The following is a 26,294-nucleotide window of genomic DNA, read 5'->3' as shown; positions in this document are numbered from 1 at the left end:
ATAAATTTCTTGCTTACCCTCTCCATTCTCTGAGGAGTATGAAACAGTGTTGAAAAGTAAAAGGCGCTCTGAAAAAAAGCCTCACTTCTGCTATAGAACAAACTTCAAAAGTACTCAGAAATGGAACTTAGAATAGTGAATAAAACAGTGTGGGAAGGAGAGGAAATTCATTCTACTCCTGCCCATAACTTTTTGAACAAGATTCAATGGACATTGACTCAATACTTTCTCCAAAGACATTCCAGATTCTACCAGCCTTTTCCTTAAGAAAGATACTGCTTGGGAACACACTATTCTACATGTGTGAAACATTCTGAAAATATAGTGGTCCTTGTAAAAGAAAGAGAAAGCAATTCAATTCTTTGCTGTTGTCATAGGGTTTCCCTTATATTAATTCACAGTCTAGTCACTTTTACCTCACTGTTTTACTTGCCCAATTTTTGACTCAACTCAACCCTAAAATATGCAAGGATATCATTTTAGAAGGTCATGGAATATTTGGAAACATTTGTTAAAGGGAGGATCATGTTTGTCTATTAGCTCTCTTAATTCAAGAAGTTTCTTTCCTCATCATCATCTCCTCTAAAAGCCAATTCGTGTGTAGAAGGAGATAAGGAGTGCATGAACAGTTATTAGGCAAACTGATTTTCTCCCATAAATAGTCCAAGACATGGTTCAAATCAAGGTTATACTCTGCATGTTAACAATGCAGGTGCATCGTGACTGCACGGCATTAATACGAGACATTGATGAATCAGTAAGCCAAGTCCAGCTTTAAGATTGGAAGCTTACAAGAAGGAATACAGCTAGATCAGGGGTAGGCGGCCTGCAAGCTATTTTCAGTGGCACTCACGCTGCCTGGGTCCTGGCCACCCTGCATTTTGATTTAATTTAAAATGTTTAAGAAGCTTCATTTAAAAAACCTTATTTACTTTACATACAACAATAGTTTAGTTATATATTATAGACTTATAGAAAGAGACCTTCTAAAAATGTTAAAATGTATTACTGGCACAGGAAACCTTAAAAGACTCAGCACACCACTTCTGAAAGGTTGCCGACCCCTGAACTAGATGCTTGTATGTGCCAATAAATGATTGTGGGCAAAGAAACCTACAAAATAAGCCTGGCAAAAATCCACACACCCCAGCAGACCAATTTATGTCGTCGTCTTCTATATCCCTTGAAGCACAACTCCACTACTGACTGCAGAAAATGCTGCTGCAATGAGTTTTCTGGTGGGGAAATGAATTGTTAGCACTTGTGCAGATGAGAGAGACAACAGCCACAGAACCACTACAGCAAAGCAAATGCATGCTTCTTTACGCTACCATCACACAACCCTGGCCAGAACAGACTTCTTAGGACTAGAGAATTATTCAGAGTCCACACAATCCTTGATTTCTCTTCTGAAATTGGATGTTAAATCTGTCAGTAGCATACCTTTTCAATGTAGACAGACACTCATCCAGTGGGAACTGGACTGAAGCTACCAACTCATTTCGTAGACTACCTCAGATAGTGATCATCAGTCACAGAACAGGACTAAAGTCAAACTGGTGCCCTAGAGGTGAATCCCATTATCAATTCCTTGAGCCATCCAATTCTGTATTAGCAAAGTGTTCCTCTAATATTTAGCCTTTTGGATCGGTCATCTGAGCTCTCTGACCTGTTTATATCCTTTATCAAAGAAGTGCATCATCAGATGTCGTCACCAATCAAACATACTATAAACAAGTGACTGTTGCTTATCCTATTTATTACCTACATTTGGAATTTCCTGCTCAGTGAAAAATAGAGATGCTGCTACTCACTAACCGAATGATCTCTTCTTTAGCTTTCTATCATTAGATCACAGGTGACAGTGCCAAATATCGGTCTTTTGTAAAACCCCTGCATTGGAAGGAAATATTACACACAAGAGTTGAAACAGAAATAATTTCAGTCAGCAACATATAAAATCTGCAGTAAACCCAGAGCAATGGAAATGACCAATTTTGTCAATTGTTTTTAAGAGGGTGGTGGAGGTAAACCAGTTTTCCAGCATCCATATTTTGATTACAGGGAATGTCATCATCTGGAGTTCTATTTCACTGGGAGACAAGTTTTCAGAATGTTTTCATCAGTAGTAAGAAAAATTATAGCTACATGGAAAGAGTTCAAAATCTGTTCCTGAATTTTAAAATGCTACCAAAATGTTTTCTAGAGCTGATACTATTAAAGAGAATTCATTTGAAAAGTGAAATCTTTGTTTTGTTTTTTTAAAATATGAAGTAGTTGTGGTAAAAAGGTCAAATATGAGTAAACTTAACACCTCAGCCTTGTACACATCAGCAACACTTGACTGAGAAAAAAGCCACAAGGGGAACAGAATACAGTACTGAAGAAAAAAAAAAAACAACAACACATCAGCAACACCTTTATGTGTGAAGCTGACCAGTATGAGACAGAAGCCAAAGCAGTAAAGGGTTAGGCTGGAACTATAATACACTCTGGCTTATCAACTTCAATTGATGAGATTTAGATAAGATATGATAGCTAGTTTCTCTTTAAAATGGTGTAGCTTGGATCAGTGGTTTGTATTTGTAAGGCTTATTCCTGCAAACACTGACTTGCCTTTCTTGGTTGCAGTTGGGGTTTTCAATTTTCGTAGAACCTCAGTTTGCACTTCAGTCACCAGATGCAAGTTAGACATTTCCCTCTTCAGTTCCCAGTATGCTTGCTGCACATTTTCACTGAAAGACATTTTAAAAAGTTAAATTTCTGCTGCCCTTGCAACTGGTCTCCCTGACTCTACTGCAGTTCTTAAGAGTTACAAAGAAAATATTAACACTGAACAATGCCTTTTTTGCTTAATGAGTATATTCTCTTTTCAGTTTTACTAAAGAATCGTTTCAATCTGACATTGCCAGTGGACAATATAGCCAGTAAGGCAGAGGCCATCAGATTATGTGGCTCTTAATGCTTGCATGCTAGTGCTTAAAAACACTGAACTAAAGAAATAATTCCAAAACTCTCCAAATGGCAAATTAAGATTAAGAATACTCTGCTAGTTTCACATCTGAAATTAAGTTTAATCCTGATGTAAAGCCAATACCCTCAAAAATATCCTAAGTACATATTTCAAATACACACACTGGATACTATGAAACAGATCTGGTAAAGAAATTAAATATGAATTGCTTTGTTTGTAATTTAGCAAATTGCCACACACAAACTAACATAATATTCCAGATCATGTTAATGGATCTACAGTATTAGTCTAAAACTAAGCATCTGATATTTCAAACTTGCTATTTTAGTCTTCACACCACTCAGTTTGCCACAGTGATTTCAGATTAATTAGGTACTTGATACCCAAATTGCTGAACACATGCCCAGGCCAAAATTAAAATAATGCTTTATGTCTGACTGGGCTGCCTCATGCTGTTGAGTGTAAATCAACGTGATCAGACAGTGTAAGTTATCAAGAACCAGTTCTCATTTTTGGTGGTGGACAGGGAAAGGAGTGGGGACGGGGGAGGGGTGGGAAATGTGGTGGGCAGAGCTGTTTTGTCCTCTAAATATTCTTGTTATTTAAGGCAGTTATTATCCATGACTTAAACAGGTAATCAGCAAGTCAAATTTTGCCAAGAAAGAATCAGAGAATGTCTAAGCAAAAATATATGATAAAGAGCTCTTTATTAATCTAAATTTAGCAGATTATTCAGTCTTCAGAGTATTTTTCTGATATTTAATAGATGCTTAAGAAGGTACACTTAGTGCCCCACTGTGAGCTGTAGCTCACGAAAGCTTATGCTAATACAGACTAACACTGCTGCTACTCTGAAACCTGTCATTATTTCAGAACATAATTCTATGAACCAGATTTTCAGAAATGCTTAGTACCCACAACTGTTTCTGTTTATGCAAGTACATGAAGACTATTTTCAGAGTGCTCAGTACCTTGCAGCTCCTATTGAAAACAATAAGAGCAGCTGAGAGCCAACCTGGTTTGAAAACCTACCCCTGTACTTTCAAATGCAATAATTAGATAGCATCATTCATGCTTCTACACATATTGAACAGCAACTGTATATCAACTACTGTTTTGAAAGACCTCCTGGAATATTTTAAAATATGCATGCACTGTTACCTTTGATATAGAGGCATTGGGCTACTACTGCTTTGACAGTCAACTGCTGGCCACAGAAAATCCACAGCTTTTTTTAAATTAAGAATCCTGCTCTAACAAAATCCTGGGATCACCACAAGTTGCTCAGAAAGGAAGCTACAGCATTAGTGTTTAAAACTTTCTTTCAGAACAGACTATGACCAGAAATACCACTTAACAGTAAATATACACCCAAGGCAAACTTTTTTCCCCAGAATTAATTGTATTATCATAGCATCTTGGAGTCCTTAGTCATGGACTGGGACCCCATTGTGCTATACAAGAATCCCCATTACACAGAATTTCTGAATCAACATTCAAAATTGCTTTATAGATGTGACAGCACAATAGTTTTCACTTCATTCCAGCTCTAAGATTGTTGGGTATCAGTGATATCAGTGGGTATGAAATGTTATCAACACATTTGCACTGAGAGCAAAAAAGTGTATCCTAAATCTGTGGATATCTGCTGCGGAATCTGTGTGACACCTGAAAACTCTAACTAACCAACCCAAGTAGTTTTTTTGTTTGGTTTGGTTTTTTTAAACAGAGGACAAATAATCGTATTTATGCTTCACTTATTCAGATGCTCTCAACTTTGAAAATGACTGGATCAATGCTCATTCTACCAAACAAGAACTATCCAGTATCCAAGTTACATAAAACTTAAAACCAGCTCCAGATCTGCCACAGACTAAGAGTAAAATGTTCAGAAGTGCCTAAACCCCATTTTCAAAAGTGATTTAAAAGCTTAAATCTCACTGAAAGTCAATGGGACTTATGAAGTGTCTATCACTTTTGAATATTTCACCTCATATGTACAATTTTCCTCCAGATGAGAATGTATGACATGAATCCTTGCATGTATTAGTTAACTATTTAAATTACTACAAACCTTTTCTTCATGGTTATTAAGTATTCTATATACCCAGACTGTAAATTGTAATTACAAAGTAACAGTGGCAGCTGTATTGATATACATAAACACACCTTTATTTTAATCTTCTCAGATCTGTTAATTATTTAGCAGAGGTTCTCAGACTGGGGGTCGTGACCATTCAGCAGTTCACAAGGTTATTACATGGGGTGGGGGGAGTTGCAAGCGGTCAGCCTCCACCCCAAACACTGCTTGACCACCAGCATTTATAATACTGTTTTTATATATATATATATATATATATATATAAATATATATATATAAATAATTTAACTTATAAGGAGGGGGGATTGAACTCAGAGGCTTGCGGAACAAGTGCTTGCTGTGAAAGTACAAACGTTTGAGAACCACTGAGTTAGCATAAAAACATCTGATCCACTCACTACACATACATCCCTCTACTGCAACATTTTAAGAAATATGTTTACTGCAAACATTTGTGAAATACTACAGCTTATTTTACTAAAATATTCCTCTCACCAATAAAATCATCCACCACTATACAATCCTTTTACAGATACTACTTGGAAAGCTCTTAGCACCAACATAACTGTTTAAGTCTTCAGGAAACTGGATTTGCAAAACAGATATATTACAATCATAGAGATTTTACAAGCAGTTGACAAGTGTGAAATAATTACTTCACAAAAAATGAGTTAAGGGCATATGCCCTCCCCCAGTAAACAATAAGGTAGTTTGCTATAGTAAATGTTTCACACAGGAACCTATCTAAGGGTGTGAAAAGACTGCTCTGTACAGTTCTGTACATTAATATGCATTACAAATAGTTAATTACAATATAAAACCACACTGTACATGTGCCAATTCCTGCGGAGGGCTGCTACCTGGAAGCTGCTTTTTAAAAAAAATTTACTCTACTAGACTGAAGAACAGATAACTACTTTATCTTGAGAACACTTGTGCTGTCAGACATGCAAGACTGACTATCCTGCTGCAATTGGAACTACAAGACAAAAAACAAACAACAACAAAAACCTGTCTGCTGTGTGACAAAGGTGAGTAGCAGTAGTTCGGATATAGCCTGCCCTATATTATAGTCATAATAAAAATACTATTGAGTAAGTGAAAAGAACGCTGGTAACACTACTCATTCTTTAAAACGTGTGTCCTTCTCAACAGGCTAACCAAGACAACGCAATATGATCTATGACAATTTCTTATTAGTAAGTACTATTCTCCCCTCTTGTGGAAAACTACGTAAGTACACAATTTGCCTATGTCAGGATGAGAGGTACAAATAAGCTCACAAATTTATCGGTATAACCACTACATTCCTTTAAACCCAAATATTTTTTTTTTAAAGGGCATTTTCAGAAGTATTTTTCAACTCTCCCCCATACTGCACTCCCTGTAGTCAAGCAGGATAACAATGTATCAGATTACAATACACACATGATTACAGAGCAAAGATGTTTTGGGGCTATTCCAACAGGAAAAGCAGTTATTTGATTTGCCAACACTTTTCAAGAGGACTACTATGTGTTTTAGTCAAGTGAATAGAAGGAATAATTTGTAACATCTTCTTATTTCTTGTTTGTTGAAGGTAGGCAGCGCAGCACAGCACAGACCAGTGGAAGCAAGGTTAGGCTGGGTCACTGCATTCTCCACTTCTGCTTCCATCTTCTATGATGTCAGCTTGAAGATTTGTCAGTGTTATACATTATTTGAGAAAAGGGTAAATTGCAGCTGGGAGCACATTCACAAACAGCTGTTTCTGCAGTACTGACCGAAAACCTTTGAGGTCTTCAAAAGCTCCAATACTACTAGCAGGACTCAACTCCTTCCTGTTAGCAGCTGAAAATTCCTTTTACCCTTCAAGCCTCTTCTAGCGTCTGTGAATATCTCTGGGAAGTTGGAGAAGAGTTAATAGGAAAGCCAGGAACTATTTTAGTTGATGTCTTATGCCCTTGTTATCTACAGGTTGCAATGCACTATGGAGGGGCAAGCCACAAAGGTCAGTTAAGCTTCAGCCAATGCAAACTCCAGTGGGCCACATACTTAAGTGGAACAGGTCACCATCACTACATTGTGATCCATGAATTTTTGCTGGCTTCATCTCCTTCCTGGAATGATACAAGGTGTTCATCTTTTAAACCCTATATTACGTTGGAGTCTAGCTACCCAAGAATCTTCTACATACTTCGCTTGACTAGTGTTAAAAGATTTGAGAACTTCCAGATGTAAAACTCTGGCCTTAAGGGTGCTGCATGAGACTTATTTATTTTGCTCAAAAGCGTTTTACCTTTAAATAAAACTATGGAGATTAAGATCAAGTGGCAGGTTATGGTGGTTGATGGGGGTAGCTATTGTTGCTCCACAATATGCTCAGTTCTGGCTGATGTTTTCGTTTACATAACTTGCTTAGACAACAGTATTTTGCACATAATTGATATCACCACTAGAAGCATTTAGTTTACTCTTATCTCTGATCACAGATTCCTTTTCTCACCTTGAGATCATTGTGGTTTTTCAGGTGTTGTTCATTATCCTTTTCAATGGCACTGAACAAGCAGCTAAGTTCTCTAGCATGCTCATCTCCTGTTTTGAATGCTCCTTTTCCAACCACTCCTTTTAAGGTTTCTGGTGGAGACTTTGCACCTTCCATAATAAAGCACCCCACAGCTGATTCCTTGATACTTTATTGTCTACCTTCACCACCACTTATATGTGGCTTCATGTAGTTATGGGTGTTGACTCATATTCCAATGTCATCTCACATCTGCTTGTCTTGAACGTCTTCTAACTACAACTGAATAAACCAAAAACTTAAGTACTTCTAGACAAAGCCCTAATCCCATTTTGTGACTCCACTATTATTCTCCTTAATTAAAAGGAAACATTGCTCCCAAGCCCAGAAATCTTGGCATCATCCCTGACACAAGACCTTTTCCCTCATCTCCAAGTCACTATTGCTATCTCCAGAATTCGTCTTTACTGCCATCTTGCCTCTACGGAATTCCTTTTTCTTGACTTGATCACATCTGTAACACTGTTGGCTTCCCTTGTCCTAGCATCTATGTCTATACATGGGGGAATTCTGCACCAAAAAATTAATTCTGCAACAAAAATATTTTAAAATAAAATTTGCAGAATTTGTCAAAACAACACAATATAATCACACCAGTTTCAATTATTTTTTGTCATTTATTTAAAAATACCTGTCAGCAAGTATGTCTAACAATACAGACAACAAAAGATTCAGGAAATGTTTTTTGAGAAATAGATTCCTTACTAGGCGTATTAATACAGAACTCTGAGTAATAATTCATTTAAAGTACAATACAGAACCATATTGCCCACATTCCTCAGAAGCAGCGCAAAGGCTTGCGGGAGTCAGGGGTAACAGAGGAGCTAAGGGAGAGGGAAGTAATTGCTGGGAAGGAGCCTGGGTATGAACTTGGAGGGTTGTTGGGTATGGGTGTGAAAAGTATGGAACAGGGTTTTTTGTGGGGTGGGCAGTGGGGAAGGATTGTTAGAAAGCTTTCTGCATGAAGACCCTAGCTGACCCCTAGCCTCTCCCATTCAGTCAGGCACATCTGCCCCTGTCCTTATATGTCCCTGCATTCCCATGTGTCCTTGCGCCCTCTGTCCACATCTGTCCCTCCACCCCGACTCAGGCACATTCCCCACTCCTCTTCTGGATAAGCCCTTCACAAGCCTTTTATCTGATCACAGTCAAGGGCCTCACCCAGAACTTTTCCCAATCCTGGTGTCTCTCAGTCTAAGAAGACAGTCTTTTCTAGCAAGCTCTTCTTCTAGCCTATGCATCCAACCCTTCCTGGTCACATGCTTCCTCGAATCAGATGCTTCACCCGAGCACATCTCAGTCCTATGATTCAGAAGAAACCAGACAAAGGCAGAGCTGGGCCCACCGGATTTAAAAGGGCCAACTCACTCCATGAGCGTGTTCCATGTTGGCTACTCAACAGTGTACAAAAAGGAATCGAAACTCCTGGTCACTAAACTTAAAAGGAATCCAGATATACTATTAAGATGTAGAAAGCAGAACCATACATCCCATCCTCCACAACATTTACCCTTGAAGCCACTACCAAAGCAAACTCAAAACACAATACACGTTTGCACAAAACTCCATAGACTTGCTACACTATCCCTCTCACATTATATTCTTATCCAATCCTCTACTTCCTCAAATCAACTTTTCATCTTGAATGTCTGTCTACTCAGTTTACTTTTGGGTGTTGGATCTCTAATTTGTACTAACCCACCTCTTTGAGACACATCCATTTCTCTTCCTGATTCTAGAGTGCTTTCATCCTTGACTGTAGTAAACTTTATTTATTTATTTTAACTGCCTATTAAACTTGTGTGATCTGGAAAAAATCCAGAAGATTTAGACAGTGTCTTCTCTGTCTTAGAGTTCACATAAGTAGATTTAACTTTCATCCTAGTTTATCAACATGAATAAAAATAATAAATTGTATTAAATATTAAGTGCATGTGAGTTGATAACTATTTATATAGCAAGCTACCTTGGTTGAGTTAGCATATTATTCAAATAAGTTCATGCACAGAACCATCTGCCACACCAGCTCAATGCATCATTTCTAACTCAACACTAACAAAATGAAACATAGGAGAACCACAAATCTTCATACCTCTGAATATTTTCTTTTTGGAGGAGGTCTCCATTTAACAGATTTAATTCCTGACCCTGGTCCTGAAAAGAAAAAAAAAAAAGCAAGCAAACAGTTACTTCTATTTAGTGTCCAAGACCTTTGTAACAAAAATCTAATCTTCTGAGCATGTGGGTCTTCAGTTTCATTAGTTGATGTACATTGGGAAGGGAAGAAGAGATTGATGTGCCATTTTACAATAGAAAAATTTGTAAAAATTCACAAGTTTCCTACATAAATTGTGGCTACCTGAATTAATGTGTGAACGAGAAGATCAACTGTGTTGAGAAAATGAGTGAAATGCAACAATACTATCCCTGCACTTTCTGAAACATTCAGTTATGGGGTCTAGAGATTTTCTAGTAAGAAGGCTCACACAAAATGCTCATCTATACAGAAAAAGGCAAATCCGGGCCTCATTAACATTATATCTGTGAGAACAAACCAACCACAAAATTGGTAACTAAATAGTCTGGGCTATACTTGCAGACACCACTTTTAAATATATCCAGCTTCCACAAGGCATGTAAACTCAAGCGTTTCAACCAGGCAATACTCCATCAGTTTTTGTAGATTAAAGTAAATGGGATTTGTACTCCCGTGTTACCTATGCACTTTGGAAAAATCCCACCTTTAGGTACCTAAGTATTGGTTTATCTTTGGACATCTAGATTTGAAAATTCTGGCTTCTGTATAAAAAGTTCACAATAACTAATTTTAAAAAGTCTAGAGGACTTTTTTCTATTAACACTGAAGCAATTTTGTTTTTGTGTGACAAATTTTTTAAAAATAAAATACATTTAAAATAAAATGTTGCAGAAGATAATGTACTTGCTGTAGTGTTTACAGTATCAGGGCCTTAATTTTTTAAGGAACTGTTTTTTGCTTATAGCAGTTTTGTAAAAGTAGGATACCCTACTCACAGTGGCATTAAAATCAGCATTTAAATTTTAGTTAATTATTAAATCTAATCTAGAATTAGAAGAGCAAAAAAATGTATATTAGATTCTGGTAAACATGCCATCAATTATCACTGTGGCTTTAACTGGACCCACTATTATTAGCAAAAAGAAAAGGAGTACTTGTGGCACCTTAGAGACTAACCATGCTCAAATAAATTGGTTAGTCTCTAAGGTGCCACAAGTACGCCTTTTCTTTTTGCAAATACAGACTAACACAGCTGTTGCTCTGAAACCTGTCTATTATTAGCATAGCTTTTAGTTGATGCAGGATGAATATCCCATACACCTACCATGCAAAACTGAAACAAGAAAATCTAAATACTAAATATACTGAATACTAAAAATATAGAAAAGACAACCAGAATGTCATGATAGCAGCCATTTCTCTTTAATTCTAGGTTTTAAACTATGTTTGCTAAATTGGTCTTTGCCAGTTGAAATATTGAGAACGCTGTGGGATTTCTTAATACAATGTCATTTTCCTCTTCCTCCAAAGCTTTACTGCTCATGTGCAAGATATTCAGTTTCTGTGCTATAAAAGCAGCTACTGTAAATTAGTGTACACTAGTTTAAAATCTTGTTCATATGGGCTTCCCATCTTGATCTGTTAGTGGATTTGAGGGGAAGAAGTAGTTTCTTGTATTTCTTCTTCAAGACAAGTTACTATAACAATTATTGATTCAGAGTTTTGTGTAGATGGTGCACCGAACTTACCCCTTAAGTCTGTTGGATCTCCCAGCATGCATCACACAAGCAATAAATCCCCATATGTGAACAGACATTATTCAAACTAAATATCTCCAAAATTTTTTGAGAACAAAACACTTGATTTTGTTTGCAATTTTTTTAATTCTTTAAAATTTATGAAGTTAGTCAGAAAAGGCACTTACAATAACTAGGTATAAACAAAAAACAAGAAGCACCTGCTACGGAGAGGAAAGTTAATGGTGAATAAACACTAAATTCAAGATAATCGATTCCCTTTAGCACCATCTAGTGGACAAAATATATATCAGCATGTAGATACTGAAGAAATAAAACTTTCAGTAAGAAGAGCTCAAACGCTCTTAAAACATTAAATCATGTCATATTTGCACAAAGGTGACTGATGACAGCAATCAGTTGATCAGGCTGCCCAACAAAGTCCCCAAAGACTGATAGCCAGTATTTATGGTGTGTATCTTAAAGATTCAGCATTCATTTTTTTGTTAACAGCTACGGCGAACTTAATAGTGTTAATAAATACTAGAAAAACAAAGAACTCACTCTACTCACAAAGATAGCATATCCTCTGTTTTAAGGAAAAAAGTCAAATCATTTCATCTGCCTCTTTGTTTTCCTTCTTTTTTAAAATTGTAGATGCATTTTAATTTAATATCTGCAGCATATAGCTGCATTTAGCAGATCAGTAGCTTAAATTTGAGAGCTCACTCATGACTGCAGTGTGCTACAAAATAGCGTCTTTATGAACAGGTATAAAAAACTGTGCAGAAGCAACCACATCCCTTCCACATGAGCTAAGTTTTAAAGACCAAGACAAAGAGTACCTTAATACACCTACAGCAAATGTTAAAAGTAATAATTAATAATTGTGCTCTCACAACACCAAAAGAAATCAGATTCTGGGCTCTGGTCTTAATTCTGGAGAAAAACCTCAAAGTGGTCTTTCAGCCCTCCTAAGAGGAAGGTATTAAGAGTATGAAAAATTGTTACAAGGAATTGAATGCTTCATGATACTTTCCTGATGAGATCAACTAAAGCTTCAGCGCCCTTTGGCTGTTTCTGGGATGGCCAGGCATAAAAACAAGGTCTAAATATTACCATTAGTTCCACAGATATTTCTAATACAGTCCTGTATAAAAAAAGATACTGGAAAGTCGTAGCTTTCAACCCAAGACCTAAAATGAGGCACAATACAGATGGAAGTTAAGGTGACGTAAACTTCTTTCCTTTAAGATGCACAAGCTGCTTTCTCATTTCATTAACAGGACTGCATTTCTGGAGTCATCTTCAAGGAAAAGAACATTAAGATAACAGCAAGCCTGTACTGAAGGTAATAGTTAAGAAATTATGCTTGCTGTCCCCCCCTTTGCTGGATGTGCACATGTCTGATATAAGTAGTTCAGGACAAGAAATTGGTCTTACTCCAAGAGATTGTAAATATACAGAACTGTATAAAACAAACTTTTTAATAAATATAGTGCATTATGCACAAAAAACTACATTAAAAGAACATTCAAGGTTGCAAAAATCAAGCTCTCAAAAGTTAGGAAACAGCAGAATTAAGACTGCCTATGCAATCTTAATTCAGCCTCCTTATGCTTACGTGTCATGATACGGTCTTTAATTACATAATCACTTAGTATCTTTTCCACAGAGACCCTGCCTGTGGATGACTATGGGTTGTATGGTGAAGGAGACTGTTGTCTATGGGAACCCTGTCTATGGGAAGCAGTACAGTGAATGAGGCAGGGGACTGCAGGAAGAGAAAAAACTGTCTCTTGGTTAAGGCAGTTGAATGCTGTCCTGGAGAAGTGGATTCTATCCTTGCCTTTGCCACAGAGTTCCTATGTAATGCTAGGAAAAAGTCACTTAAACCATGCTTTCCACAGGTGGCCACTAACTGTGTTCCTCATTTTTAGGGAGGAAAACTTGAGACTCCAGGGTCTGATTTGCTAAAGTGTGATGAACATGCACAACTGCAACCGAAGTTGATAGGAACAGTGCTTTGGATATATAAAATGCTAAATAACGTTAAGTACTTTGGAAAAAAGTATCAGCCCTTGGCATCTCAAATTAGAACCCCAAATTAGTGGAAAATTTTGACCTTACTTTGTCTCAACTTCCCACATGTGAACTAGAGATACCACCATCCCCTCACTATACAGGGATGTTGTGAAGATAAATTCATATTTGTGAAAAACTCAGATACAATAGTGATAAATACCATAGACCAGTGGTTTTCAAACTTTTTTTTTCTGGCGACCCAGTTGAAGAAAATCGATGCCCTCAACCCAATGGAGCTGGGTATGAGGGTTGGAGTGTAGGAACGGGCTCTAGGGTTTGGGGCAGGCTCAGGGCTGGGGATTGGGGTGCAGGTGCAGGCTTACCTCGGGCAGCTCCCGGTCAGCAGCACAGCAGGGGTGCAGAGGCAGGCTTTTTGCCTGACCTGGCACCGCAGACAGTGCTGTGCCCCAGAAGCAGCCAGCAGCAGCTACAGCTCCTAGGCAGAGGTGTGCAAGTGGCTCCATGTGGCCCTTGCCCTTAGGCACCCCCTCCCCCGCCCCGCAGTTCCCATTGGCTGGGAGACTGTGCTCGGGGTGGGGGCAGCATGCAGAGCCCCGTGGCTCCCCCCCACCTAGGAGTCAGACCTACTGCTGTCCATTTCTGGGGCACAGCATGGTGTCAGAACAGGTAGGGACTAGCCTGCCTTAGCCGGGCAACACCGCCTACGGGACTTTTAACGGCCCGGTCAGCTGTGCTGACCAGAGCCGCTGCAAACCAGCGCCTTACATTCCGCAATGTATTACTGGATCGCGACCTGCAGTTTTAAAACCACCGCCATAGACAAGCCCTTAAGGAAATTAATAATTCTGTCTTCAGAGCAGAGTTTGAATGGTGTGCAGTAAAACTGGGTATAGGGTCATGCAATAAAAGTATTTTACTTCCTTAACCATGAGGCTGTCCTTTCTCTTCCTGCAATCCCTGCCTCATACACTATATACTTTGCAAATTCTGTGAAGCAGGGGTCCTACAGACAACAGCTTCTTTTACTGCACAGCTTTGATTCATCCACAGAGCAGCTACATTCTGTGTACTAAATGAAGCAGGGGTCCTGTGGGGGGGCAGGAGGGAAGGTAAAGCATCTTGTAATTAAGGACTATCGTAATTCATACATAGAAGGGGCCAAATTAAGGCTGCACAAGCAATCTTAATTCTGGCATTTCCTAACTTTTTGAGCGCTTAACTTTGCAACCTTAATAAAGTTCTTAAAGTAGTTTGAGTTTGTCACTTGGGTTGTTAAAATAGCAAATGAAAAGACATTCTATTTTGTGGCATCATATTAACATCTACATGATTCATCAGCAGGGTTGGAACCTTTAGATTCACTGCACAGCCTCTGCCTCGAACTATCACAGTAACCGATAGCAGTAATAAGTCGACAACCTCTCTGGACCAGCACTAGATGGGGATGAAACACGCATTTTGCCAGTGGATTTCACAGATATTTGCCAACAGAAGAGCAGAGAAATGATAAAAATCCTGGGTTTCTTTCCAGGCTCTGGAGAGGAGCAGGCTCTAGTAGGCAGACTTCTGCCAGGTCCCCCAACCATAAAACCTTCTGACCCATCTTCTCCCTCTCTCTTTCCCATTTCTGGCTCTTTGTCCCAGTCCCATTTTCCTTGAATACCGTGTCCCAGTCTCCACTATTCTAGCTTCTAATCTCAATCCCAATCTCCTTGCACTGCCAGTCCCAGTTCCCCCCCCATCCCAGCTCCTCATTCAATCTGTCTCCCTCCACTGGTTCCCAGTCTCAGTCTCCTCATCCATTCTCAGTCTCCCACAATAGCCTCCCTATCTCCATGTCCTAGTCTCTCCCCTTCCCTGGCTTCTTGTTCCAGTCTCTTTGCCCAGAGAGTCCCAATCTCCCCCCTCATTACCAGTGCCTCATTCAATTCCAGTGTTCCTCCTCATGCCAACTGTATCCCACTTCACACACCTCATTTCCCTCATCAGCCTCTAGTCTCAGTTTCACCAGACTCCTTTTCCCAATTTGCCCCTTTCCTGCCCCCTTGGTCTAGTGTTTGTCCCCTCTGCATAAGAATCAGGTGGTTTCCTACTTCAGTCTGCATACATGCCAAAAAGGGTAATTGAGAACACAGGAGAAACAGGCTCCTGGTCTCAGAGTTCAAGTCCCGGACCCACCAGGCCGAGAGCATGTGGGTGCAGCTACCTTAAGGAAAGTCTAGCTTTACCCCTTTAGCTCTGGGTTGATGCATGCTCAGTAGTTCTGAGGGAACTGTGCACACACAGTCTGGTCAGCACCAGGAGCTGAGAGACACTCAGGCATGCCCAGTGCAATCAGAATCTTTGGGAATTTTGCTGCTAATAAATCTTCAGAAGTTTCCGACAGGTTCAGTCACAGAGAACACCTTGGGACAGTCACCTGATGTGCTGAAGTTACCTCTGAGCCAGTTTTCCCTGCCAGCTTGGGACTCCAGAACCCTGCCTTGTTGGGCCAGACATGCTAGCCTGCTGCAACACAGACTCAGGTCTGGTCCACACCCCTAAAGCTGCAGACTTTAATCAAAAACCGCTCAGCAGGTCACCTATCTCCAGCACCCAGACACCCAGTTACCAATGGGATCCAAACCCCAAATAAATCATTTTATTTTGTATAAAGCCTATACAGGGTAAACTCATAAATTGTCCACCCTCTATAACACTGATAGAGAGATATGCACAGCTGTTTGCTTTCCCAGGTATTAATCACTTACTCTGGGTTTACTAATAATAAAATCACTTTTAAGTATAAAAAGTAGGATTTAAGTGGTTCCAAGTAATAACAGACAGAGCAAAGTAAGTCACAAAGCAAAATAAAGCAAAAATATGCAAGTCTAAGCCTAATATGTTAAGAAACTGTTTTCAAGTAAAATCTCACCCTCAGATGTTCCAATAAGCTGCTTTCACAGACTAGACTCCCTCCTAGTCTGGGCCCAATCCTTTCCCCTGGTACAGTCCTTGATAGTTCCAGCAGACATTTTAGGTGGAAAGCAGGGGTGCTCTCATGACTGGCCACCCCCTTTGTTCTGTTCCACCCCCTTTTATAGTTTTAGCACAAGGTGGGAATCTTTTGTCTCTCTAGGTCCCCACCCCTCCTTCTAAATGGAAGAGGACCAGATTTAAGATGGATTCCAGTATCATGTGACATGGTCACATGTGCTGTGAGACCTCATTCTTCATTGCCCACAGGAAGGCTTGCAGGTAAATAAACCCATTCACAACCAACTGTCCTAGTCAATGGGAGCCATCAAGATTCTAAGCCACCATTAATGGCCCACACTTTGCATAATTACAAAAGGACCTCAGAGTTATACTTCATATTTCTAGCTTCAGATACAAGAAAGATACATGCATACAAATAGGATGAACACACTTAGAAGATTATAAGCTTTGTAATACCTTAAAAGAGGCCTTTTGCCTAAAGCAGAGTTTCTCAAACTGAGAGTTGGGACCCCTCAGGGGTTATTACATTGGGGTGGGAGGGTGTCATGAACGGTCAGCCTCCACCCTAAACCCTGCTTTGCACCCAACATTTCTAATGGTGTTAAATATATTTTTAAAAGTGTTTTTAATTTATAGGGGGGGGGGGTCCGCACTCAAACTTGCTAGGTGAAAGGGGTCACCAGTACAAAAGTTTGAGAACTACTGGCCTAAAGCATATTCTAGTTACATTATAGTCACATTTATACGCATATTTTAATAAAGCATATGGAGTGCAACATCACAGTCTCTACGAGCAAGTGCAAACTGCAATATTTCAAAGGCTCTGAAGCTTATTTGGGTGGATTTTTATAGGAACAGCACAACACATCCCCGATACAAGGCCACTGCTCTGCCAAGTTTCAAGTCCTTACATTAAGCATGTGGATGATAGAAATGTTCAAATAAAAGTCATCAGTTTTTGTGTTTTGTTTTAAAGATGGGGAAAAAAACATTCTTCTCTAGCTTTGTTGTCTGAAACAACTGACCTGTACTGGATGAAGTTTAAAAAAAAAGCCCGCAACCTGAGGCAGATACTGGGCGTGGAAAATTTCAGCTCATATGATTGAGGTTTGTCAAAATTATAAGCAACTAAAACAGGGTCTTATAATCAGGTTTTGGGCAACCTTAACAACTGGCAGTCCTACCAGCCCTGCACATAATTGAGTATTATTTACAAGAGATAAATAATTTCATGGGAAGAGAATTAGTTTTACTATGAAGAAAAAGGTTTTCATTTTTCAGTTATATATATTGTAAATATGCAACTCTTTCATATATAATTTTTTTTTCTTCATGTGAACAAAAGAATTGGGGTAAATGTCAAAGTTCAATATTATATATTCATTTTAATTTCACAAGTCTATTAATGTTTCAATTCCATAATTCAACAGTACCTTCTGCAGTTCTTTTCTGAGACCGTTGCATTCTTTTTTCAGCTTTTCTAGCTCCTGTTCCAGACTGTGCACTTTCAGGTCACTATTCAGCTTCTCTATTTCCCAGCTAGATGGAGTAGAGTTTAGATTCCTCATCACTACAAAAAGATAAGCAACAGACTGATTTCCACTCCCATTATAAGGTTTCAGAGTTAGACATCATGTCATGGCTCATGATGAGTATCTGTACCAGACAAAATAAAAAGGACTCAGATTCAGTTTGTTTTAATCAATAAAGTTAATTTAAAAATATTTAGTATCACTATTTTTAATAAAGCAAGACATTGTCAAATATATGTAATATGGAGTTACTTACCATCCAATATTTCAGATCTCCTTTCCTAAGCACTTTTTTTTTTTTTAAAAACTAGTCTTCCTTGTACAAAGATCACATTCAGGAAGTGAAAGCAATAGGTTTCCCAATGGTTATTTATCAAGAGAGCTAACAGAAACTTGTTGACAGAGGAAAACTCAAAAAATAGATTGTCCCTTTAATGAACATATGTAAAAGAAAAACGGGGCTAAGTTCTACAAAGCATATCGTAAAATGCCTCAATACAAAAACAGGATTGAAGGAAGGGGAAAAAAAACACCACACCACAAACACCTGAAAACAGATTTAATACGGGGAAGTGATCAGATCCAGATGTAGAGCTACTCAAGCTGATGCATGCCCAACTTGCATGCATAGTAAAATATTGCTCCTTTTTCTCAAGCTAGGTTTACTAGAAGTTTTTCCTAATTATGCCTAACAGGAAGTTTCAAATAGAAGTGCACAATAAACTACCATGCAATAAGGTTAGCTAAAGAACCCCGAGTCATAGTTGCCTCTTATTTAGAAAAACAAGCAAACAAATATCCAGAGGTGGCCTAGACATACAAATAAGACTAATATGTAAGGCTTTTTTATCCCAAGTAGAGATCATCCTAATATCAATGTAGGAGGTGGGGAAAAAAAAAGTTTTCCATAGCATACAGGCTCTCACTGCAAGATTAGCTATCTGAATAAGTTAACACTGATCCAAACTCAAGATAAATTGAATGATTTAGTTTTTAAATTAATTATCATACAGCGTATGTGATAGGATGTTCACTGCACACCAGTCCAAAAGGGGTTAAGGCAGGCTAGATGGGCCAATTAGCTACAGTAGGTTGCTCCTGAGGGGGAGACAGGGATCAACGATGCTTAATTAAGGATGAAGTTCACCCAGGCAGGAACAGACAGGGCTTCAGAAGCAGAAACCAGGAGAAGGCTGCAGTGGGAAGCAGTCTGCGGTCACTCCCTGATAAGAGAGAGGTGTGTTGGAGATGATAGGGTCTGGCAAGAGGAGGCCTGGGAATGGAGGAAGCTCAGACAGGTGGTAAACCCAGAGGTGCCAGAGGATAGTAGGTCAGAGTCCAGGGAAGTAGGAAACAGATCTGGGGGTACGCAGACCATAATTGTGGACCCTTATCAAGTCCCTGGGATGGAACCTAGAGTAGATGGTGGACCCAGGTTCCCCTTCCAGCCACTGTGCAAGTGGCACTGTGTATGGACGGAGAATGGAGTACTGCCCACAATGGCAGAGGGACAGCTAGTCCTGAGAGACTGACATATCCTGGAAGGGAAGGACTATAGTGACTTGTCTGCAGGGCCAAGTCACAAAAGTACCTAACAACTACGTAGAGTCCTGAAGGGTCAATGGGCTGAGCCACTGCAAGAGGGAGCATCCGTCCAGTCAGTGGGGAGCTACTCCCCAGATGAGCCACAAGGAGTGAACCCTGTTACAGTGCAATATAAAAATAATCCACATTGAGACCCATTCTACACTTGAAACACTGACTGACATAGCTATGGCTACCTAACCCCCAGTGTAGCTGCAGCTAGGTCAATAGAAGAATACCTCCCTCAACCTTGCTACCATTAGTCAGGGAGGTGGTGTTTCTGTAGCAATAGAAAAACCCCTCCTGTTGTTGTAGGTGGTGTCTTTATTCTGGTGTTATGCCAGCATAGCTATGGCACCGTAGCTATGCTGCTATAGTCCCCATAAATATAGATATGGCTTTCGTAAACATCTCTCTTAGGGAATTATAGTTGAAATCCCATCCTAAGCACCACTTAAAAAAAATACTCCAAAATGTTTTTGATTCTCCATAGAAGGGAGCATGATTCAAATATGGAAGAATGGAGCATTCCCTCATTTCATATTATATATATATATATATATATATATATATATATATATATATATATATATATATACCATTTGTACTTTGATATACAGTAGAACCTCAAAGATACAAACACCAAAGTTACAGATTGACCAGTCAACCAGACACCATATGAAACTGAAAGTAACCAATCAGGTAGCAGCAGAGGACCCCCCCCCCCCCAAAAAAAACAACCAGTACTGTGACTTTATTGCATCTTAGAGGTAGGCACATCTGGGCTGCCTGTACCCACCCTACCCCCACACGCAGGGTAGCCACTTACAGTTAGCTAGGAGGTGAAGACACTGGGACTGCCAGCCCAAGGCAGCCAGAATCAGCAGAATAGGAGCAGGGTTGGGGATCTGCGCAGCTTTCACCCCTCCCATCTCCGGCCGGGAGGGGGAGGCGCTGTTTTCACACACACACCCACCCACCCCCCACCCCTGCCGGGAGGTGGACAAGCTTGCATACTCATGCCAGGGGCTGAGTAGGGAGCTCAGCTGTTTACGAAGCCTGGCCTGGAGTGTCAGCTGCTGGACCTGGAGCCCGAACTGCGCTTTGTTGAGAGTTACGGACAGCCTCCATTCTTGAGGTGTTCTTAATTCTGAAGTTCTACCATAAGCCTTTCAAATGTTTGAACAGGATACATCTTTCTATATCGCCAACTTCTCATCCACACAGCCCTTTTCTTCCTTTCTTCCATGGACATGGTTGTTTCTCTCCAAGCATTGCTCTCCTCCACCTTTATGTTTTTTGCCCCTCTTTCACATCAAAGTCCAGCCTGGCAAGGCTTACCCCCAACATCCACCTCCTCCTCCTGCTGCAAACCATATCTGGAATAAATGCCATCACCAGGTTGACTTCCTCCTGTACAAATTCAATCTCTCCTTTTAGTTCTCCCATATTCCTAACGAAACAACTCTACCTCTCCAACTTAACTGAATCCCATGCCCACATTCTCAGATAGCTTTGACTCACTCCTCAAATCCTTCCTTCCACCAGCCTCCACTTCTTCCTCTGCACAAGATCTCACAAATTTCTTTCAAGAGAAAACTGACAAAATATAATGTAGCCTTTCCCCTCCCCTTCGCCTCCTACAGCTCTCTACTTCAGCAGTCAAATGCAGAAGATTCTCATCTTCTCTCCTCTAACCCAACCACTTCCCCCAGTGACCCTCTCCCTTCTGCTCTTATCCCCTCCTATACTCTTCTCAACTTCTTCTGGCTCTTTCCCCTCATAATACAAGCACACATTTGTCCCTCCAACCTTAAAAATCCCACCTTTGACTCCACTTGCCTCTCCAACTACCACTATGTTTTACCACTGCTGTCTGGAATTCCTCTCCTCCAATTCCATCCTAGACTTTCTCCAATCCAGCTTTCAACCCTTTACGCTTCTACCCCACTCCCCTGAAACCAACATCTCTAATATCCTCTTCCTTGCCAAGTCTCAGAAGCAGCACTCCATCCTCATTCTCTTTGACCTGTGAGTGCCTTTGATACCATTGACCATGCTCTTCTTGAAATCTTGCCCTCCTTTAGCTTCTGTGAGGTTGTCCTCTCCTGGTCTCTTCCTACCTCTCTAATTGTTCCTTCAGTGGATCCTCCTCATCCATCCACCAACACTTTGTGGGGGTTCCACAGGGCTCTGTCCTTGGTCTCCCTTCTCCACCTTATCTTTAGGGTAATCTCATCCACCAACACAAATTCAACTACCATCTCTATGCAGACGATTCACAGATTTACCTCTATTCCAGACCTGCCTCCTTGTTATCAAAATAAAAATCTTGGCCTGAAATCTCGTTGTGGAGGTCTAACCATCAGCTCAAGCTCAGCAAGACTAAAACATAGGTTAGTCTCTCCAATCCCCACATAAAAAAGCAGACTCCCTGCTACCTTCTTTCTTGATCATTCAGGACAACACTATCACCATTCAGGCCTGAACTTGGAAGTCATCTTTGACTCTGACCCATCTCCAGATCTTCATATCCAGGCTATGTGTAAGTCTTGCTAATTCTTTCTGCATAACATCTCTAAGTTATGGCCTTTCATACTGACCCACTCAGCTGAAACTCCTCGTCTTGATTATTGCAACAATCTTTTCTCTGGCCTTGACAAATGCAATCTTGTCTCAATCCGTATAGAATGCTGCTACATAGATCATTTTCCAAGACCATCACTCTGACCAGGTCTCCGCTCTCTTTGATTCCTCCACTGGTTTCCCTTCTGTACTGCACCAAACCTAAGACACTTGTCTTCACTGTCAAGATCCTTCACAATCTATCCCCACCCAACCTTTCCTTTGTCATTCAGTACCAAGAGGTCGAGTCCAGCCTTCGATCGGCCCAGGAGGTTAGCCTCCAATCACGTACTTGCTGCAAAATTTAACAATCTACTTGTTAAATTTTGCAGCAAGTACCTTCCTGCTTTCTCCCATGCTGCGGAGAAACTCCCCACAAACATGCGCAAGGTTACCTCATTATCCTCTTTCATATCTCTTCTTAAATCTCTCCTTTGCCATTATGTCTATTAAAAACTAAACAGTTATGCAGTATTTATCTGCCACTGATTTGTTAAACCTGATGTTTTTTTATTCTTTGTAAATAAGTTAGAACAATGGAGGAGGTGAAAAAAAAAGTTTGTCAGCCTCAACTCTTTCACACAAATGACTTACAGTACAACAATCCAATATGAAAATAAACTGATGACCATGTACAGAGACACAATATGCTAACCCAAAGTTCCTCCACTATTATAGTGCACTGCAATCTAACACATCAAGCCACCACTATGGAGTGTTTAAGCTCTGAAGAGTCTGCATTGCATATGCTGAGGCACTTCGTTACAGTTTTCAGAGTAGCAGCCGTGTTAGTCTGTATCCGCAAAAAGAAAAAGGAGTATTTGTGGCACCTTAGAGACTAACAAATTTATTTGAGCACAAGCTTTCGTGAGCTACAGCATCCAATGAAGTGAGCTGTAGCTCACGAAAGCTTATGCTCAAATAAATTTGTTAGTCTCTAAGGTGCCACAAGTACTCCTTTTCTTTTCAGTTCCAGTTGTATGCTAAGACATTGGGCTTGTCTACACAGTGTGTCAGCCTGCACTACAGCACTAAATTCTAGTGCTCATTAGTGTGCTGCACATTAACTGGCCCAACGTGGATCCTGATGGTGTGCATTAAAAGTTCCCTAGTGCATGTTAATGTAGTTTCAAATGGGACGACATTAATACGCACTAGGAAACATTTACCGCATGCCAGCAGGATCCACACCAGACAGTGAGGAACAATCCTGTGCACACTAGAATTTATACCTCTCTGCTGCTGGCTAAAATACCGTGTAGGCAAGCAAATAGTGACAAAACTGAATACCTTGTTGAGTTTCCACTTCAGTTCTCAGTTGTAGGAGTTCCACTTCTTTAGACTGCAACTGCTCACTCAAGATTTTCAAGGACTCTGTATTCTCTTTTATCTAGTTTAAGAAAAAATTTGTCAGGGAACTTTCTGCAGTTTGCTAGTTATAATGCTAACTCTTATTTACAACACTATATTTAAAGTTCCTGCATTCTTTTGGTGATTAGCCGCAATATTAAACTAGATCATCAATAACGATGGCCCTCAGCTAGAGGCATTGTTTAAGAACTTTATCTTATTCCTATCCAAAACACCATCAAAATGTATTTAATACATATGTTCACTTTTTTAGATTTTTAAAGCAATACAGGTCTTTAGTGAGTAAAATAAATTCAAGAACTCCCTCTTTATTATAAATTTACTCTATAATATACTTGCATGATGTGCACCTGTTTTTGCATAATGAATTAAATGGACATACCATTTTATCCAGTTTGCCTTTCAGATTATCTCTGTCGATGCAGGCCTCTCGATAGGCTTGATAGGCCTTGTTTACTTGCTCACGTCCAACTGAGCTGGTTTCTTCTTCTGAACGGGAGCCAAGGAGCTGTGTTTAGTAGGCGAAAGAAATAATCCTCACCTTTTATATTTGAAATAGCTTTTAAACAGTCAGTGGTGTCTGCTTATCAAATTATTGATATTTTACAGCCAGCAACTGTAAACTTAGTTTTCCAGAATATGAAACTGCCATTAATTCATGTCAACACATGTACATTTATATGCACTGAAATTTTGAGAGAGCAATAATAAAAATTAACTTTGACTTCTGCAGTCTATTCCTAGTCAACACTACCGATGGAAGGAAGAAAAAGAAAAAATGAACATGCGCAAGTCCGAATCCCCACTCTGGAGGATGGTCTTGAATTCAGCTCTCCCCACTTCTCCTGGATGAGCATCCTAACCACCAGGCAATTGGCTATTATAGGATGGGTTGCTCTCAGTCTCTCCTGTTGTGAATCCACATCTCCTTGCACCTCGATGAGCGAATTAATCACCAAGAGAGAGTCATTCACCCTCTTGCTTCAGCCCAAAGAATATTTAAGTATTTATAAACAATGGAACAGCTTCAACAGGAAAGACTGAGAGTAACCCACCCCACATTAGCCCACTGCCTGGGGGTTAGGAGGTTTACCTGGCTGGGGGGTGGCAGAGTTGAGTTCAGTTCAAGTATCTGCTCTAGAGTGGGATTCAAGCATGGGTCTCCCACATCTCAGGCAACTGCCCTAATCACTGGGCTAACGGTTATAAAAGAGGACGGCTGGACAGACTCAGACACACACTGCTGGCCCCAAACGAATTTTTCCAATTTGCTGACAAATTACAAATCTTTTCAGAAACAAAAAGTGAGTATTTTTTCTGATTTTTTTTTGTTTTCAAACTAAAAAAAGAAAAATCATTTGCCCAGTTCTAGTTATATGAGCCATAACGTCTTTACAGTATAAATTAGACAAAATGAAGTTCAGTAAACACCAATTGGATGCCTTACACAAGGACTTCATTGCTTTATCTTTTACTCACATGTACAACCCAATGCTTAATCCCTTCATATCTTACATTTTTAATAACTTGTAAGCCACCTCTTCTGGTCAAATAGTACTTCAAAAACTGTTAATGCAAATGCCTAAAACTAGGTTGTGAGCATGCATTTAGTTTCACAATCCTACCTTAAGCATATCCAGCATGTGCACGTACACAAGAAGCCCAAGCAGAGTTAATCTATTCTATAACATACAGAAGAGGCTGCTGTGGAGGCAAGAGACAAAGCACTTCAGGGGGCAGTAGCCTCTTCTGCAAATGCAGAGAGAATATTTTCTCCATTTCAGTTTATTCAACTAGTTTGGCTCAAATGACAAGTTCATTCTATGTTTAAAAAAAATGGGAGTTGAAACCAAGATTTCCTACTTTCTCTTCTATCAATTTATTAATAAAAAACTAGCTAAAAGGATGAAATCAACTAATTCTAAAATCTTCAAGGACGTTGTGACCAGAAATAATCAGTTCAAGTCAGTAACTACAGATAATATTGCCTTTGTTTAATAAATCACTTAGTTTTAAATGCAGAACATGTATCTAGTGCATTAAAGTAATTTCATTTAATTAAAATAAATTTAAAATGCTGTTTCTATGCAATTTAATTGAATTTCCATTTAAGTAGAGCCTAACACAAATCATAAGTAAAAAATGAAGGATGATCTAGTAAATGAACACATCATTCACCATTATCTAATAAAAATGTAAAAATTAAGAATTTGTAGCACTTAACTCACATTTATTCAATTACACTATATCTATACACCTTTATTTAGGTATCCTCCTGCTTAGCAAGAAGCACCAAGTTTAGTGTAAATGTGATATTTGGTGGATAACCATTAAAATACGTTGATTTGCGACTAGTGAATATCAAATCATAATTAAAATCAGTGATTTAAATCAATCTACCTTGCCTCCCTATAATGAATCAGCACCACTATGGCTACCTTGTCAGTTTGACAGTGGACTCAGGTGGTACACACAATATTTAACATGACAGAGCTATTGGTACCTTCTAATATACGTGGACAAGACTGCATGCCCACAATGGCTGGCACCCAGGTACTATAATTAAAAAAAAAACAAAACCCAAAATCAGTGAATTAGGTATGCATGTGCACTCAAGATTAAACTGTGAATATGGATAGTTTTGATCCTGCAGGTTGCTAGGTAGATGCAGAACTTGCTCGAAGGGGAATTGTGCACGCATGCACACATACTAAAGAAATGCCCAGCACCTCACAGAAAACAGTT

At 39.6% G+C, this 26,294-nt stretch overlaps 1 protein-coding gene across 2 annotated transcripts in view; it reads right to left on the bottom strand.

The window, feature by feature from the left end:
* Positions 1 to 26,294, bottom strand: part of AZI2 (5-azacytidine induced 2) — a 45,641-nt gene that overhangs the window by 4,663 nt on the left and 14,684 nt on the right. For both annotated transcript variants that reach the window (XM_084619483.1, XM_084619482.1), the window contains exons 3-7: positions 23,932 to 24,057; positions 23,469 to 23,568; positions 17,871 to 18,007; positions 9,731 to 9,792; positions 2,617 to 2,735 (exon numbers count right to left, since the gene is read on the bottom strand). In XM_084619483.1, the coding sequence (XP_084475609.1) occupies positions 2,617 to 2,735; positions 9,731 to 9,792; positions 17,871 to 18,007; positions 23,469 to 23,568; positions 23,932 to 24,057 (544 nt within the window). The remainder of the gene's footprint in view (positions 1 to 2,616; positions 2,736 to 9,730; positions 9,793 to 17,870; positions 18,008 to 23,468; positions 23,569 to 23,931; positions 24,058 to 26,294) is intronic.

This window comes from Lepidochelys olivacea (assembly GCF_965140295.1).
Source record: "Lepidochelys olivacea isolate rLepOli2 genome assembly, chromosome: 2".
Classification (NCBI taxonomy): domain Eukaryota; kingdom Metazoa; phylum Chordata; order Testudines; family Cheloniidae; genus Lepidochelys; species Lepidochelys olivacea.
The sequence above is the reverse complement of the archived record's forward strand: the minus strand, read 5'-3'. Positions and strand labels throughout refer to the sequence as shown.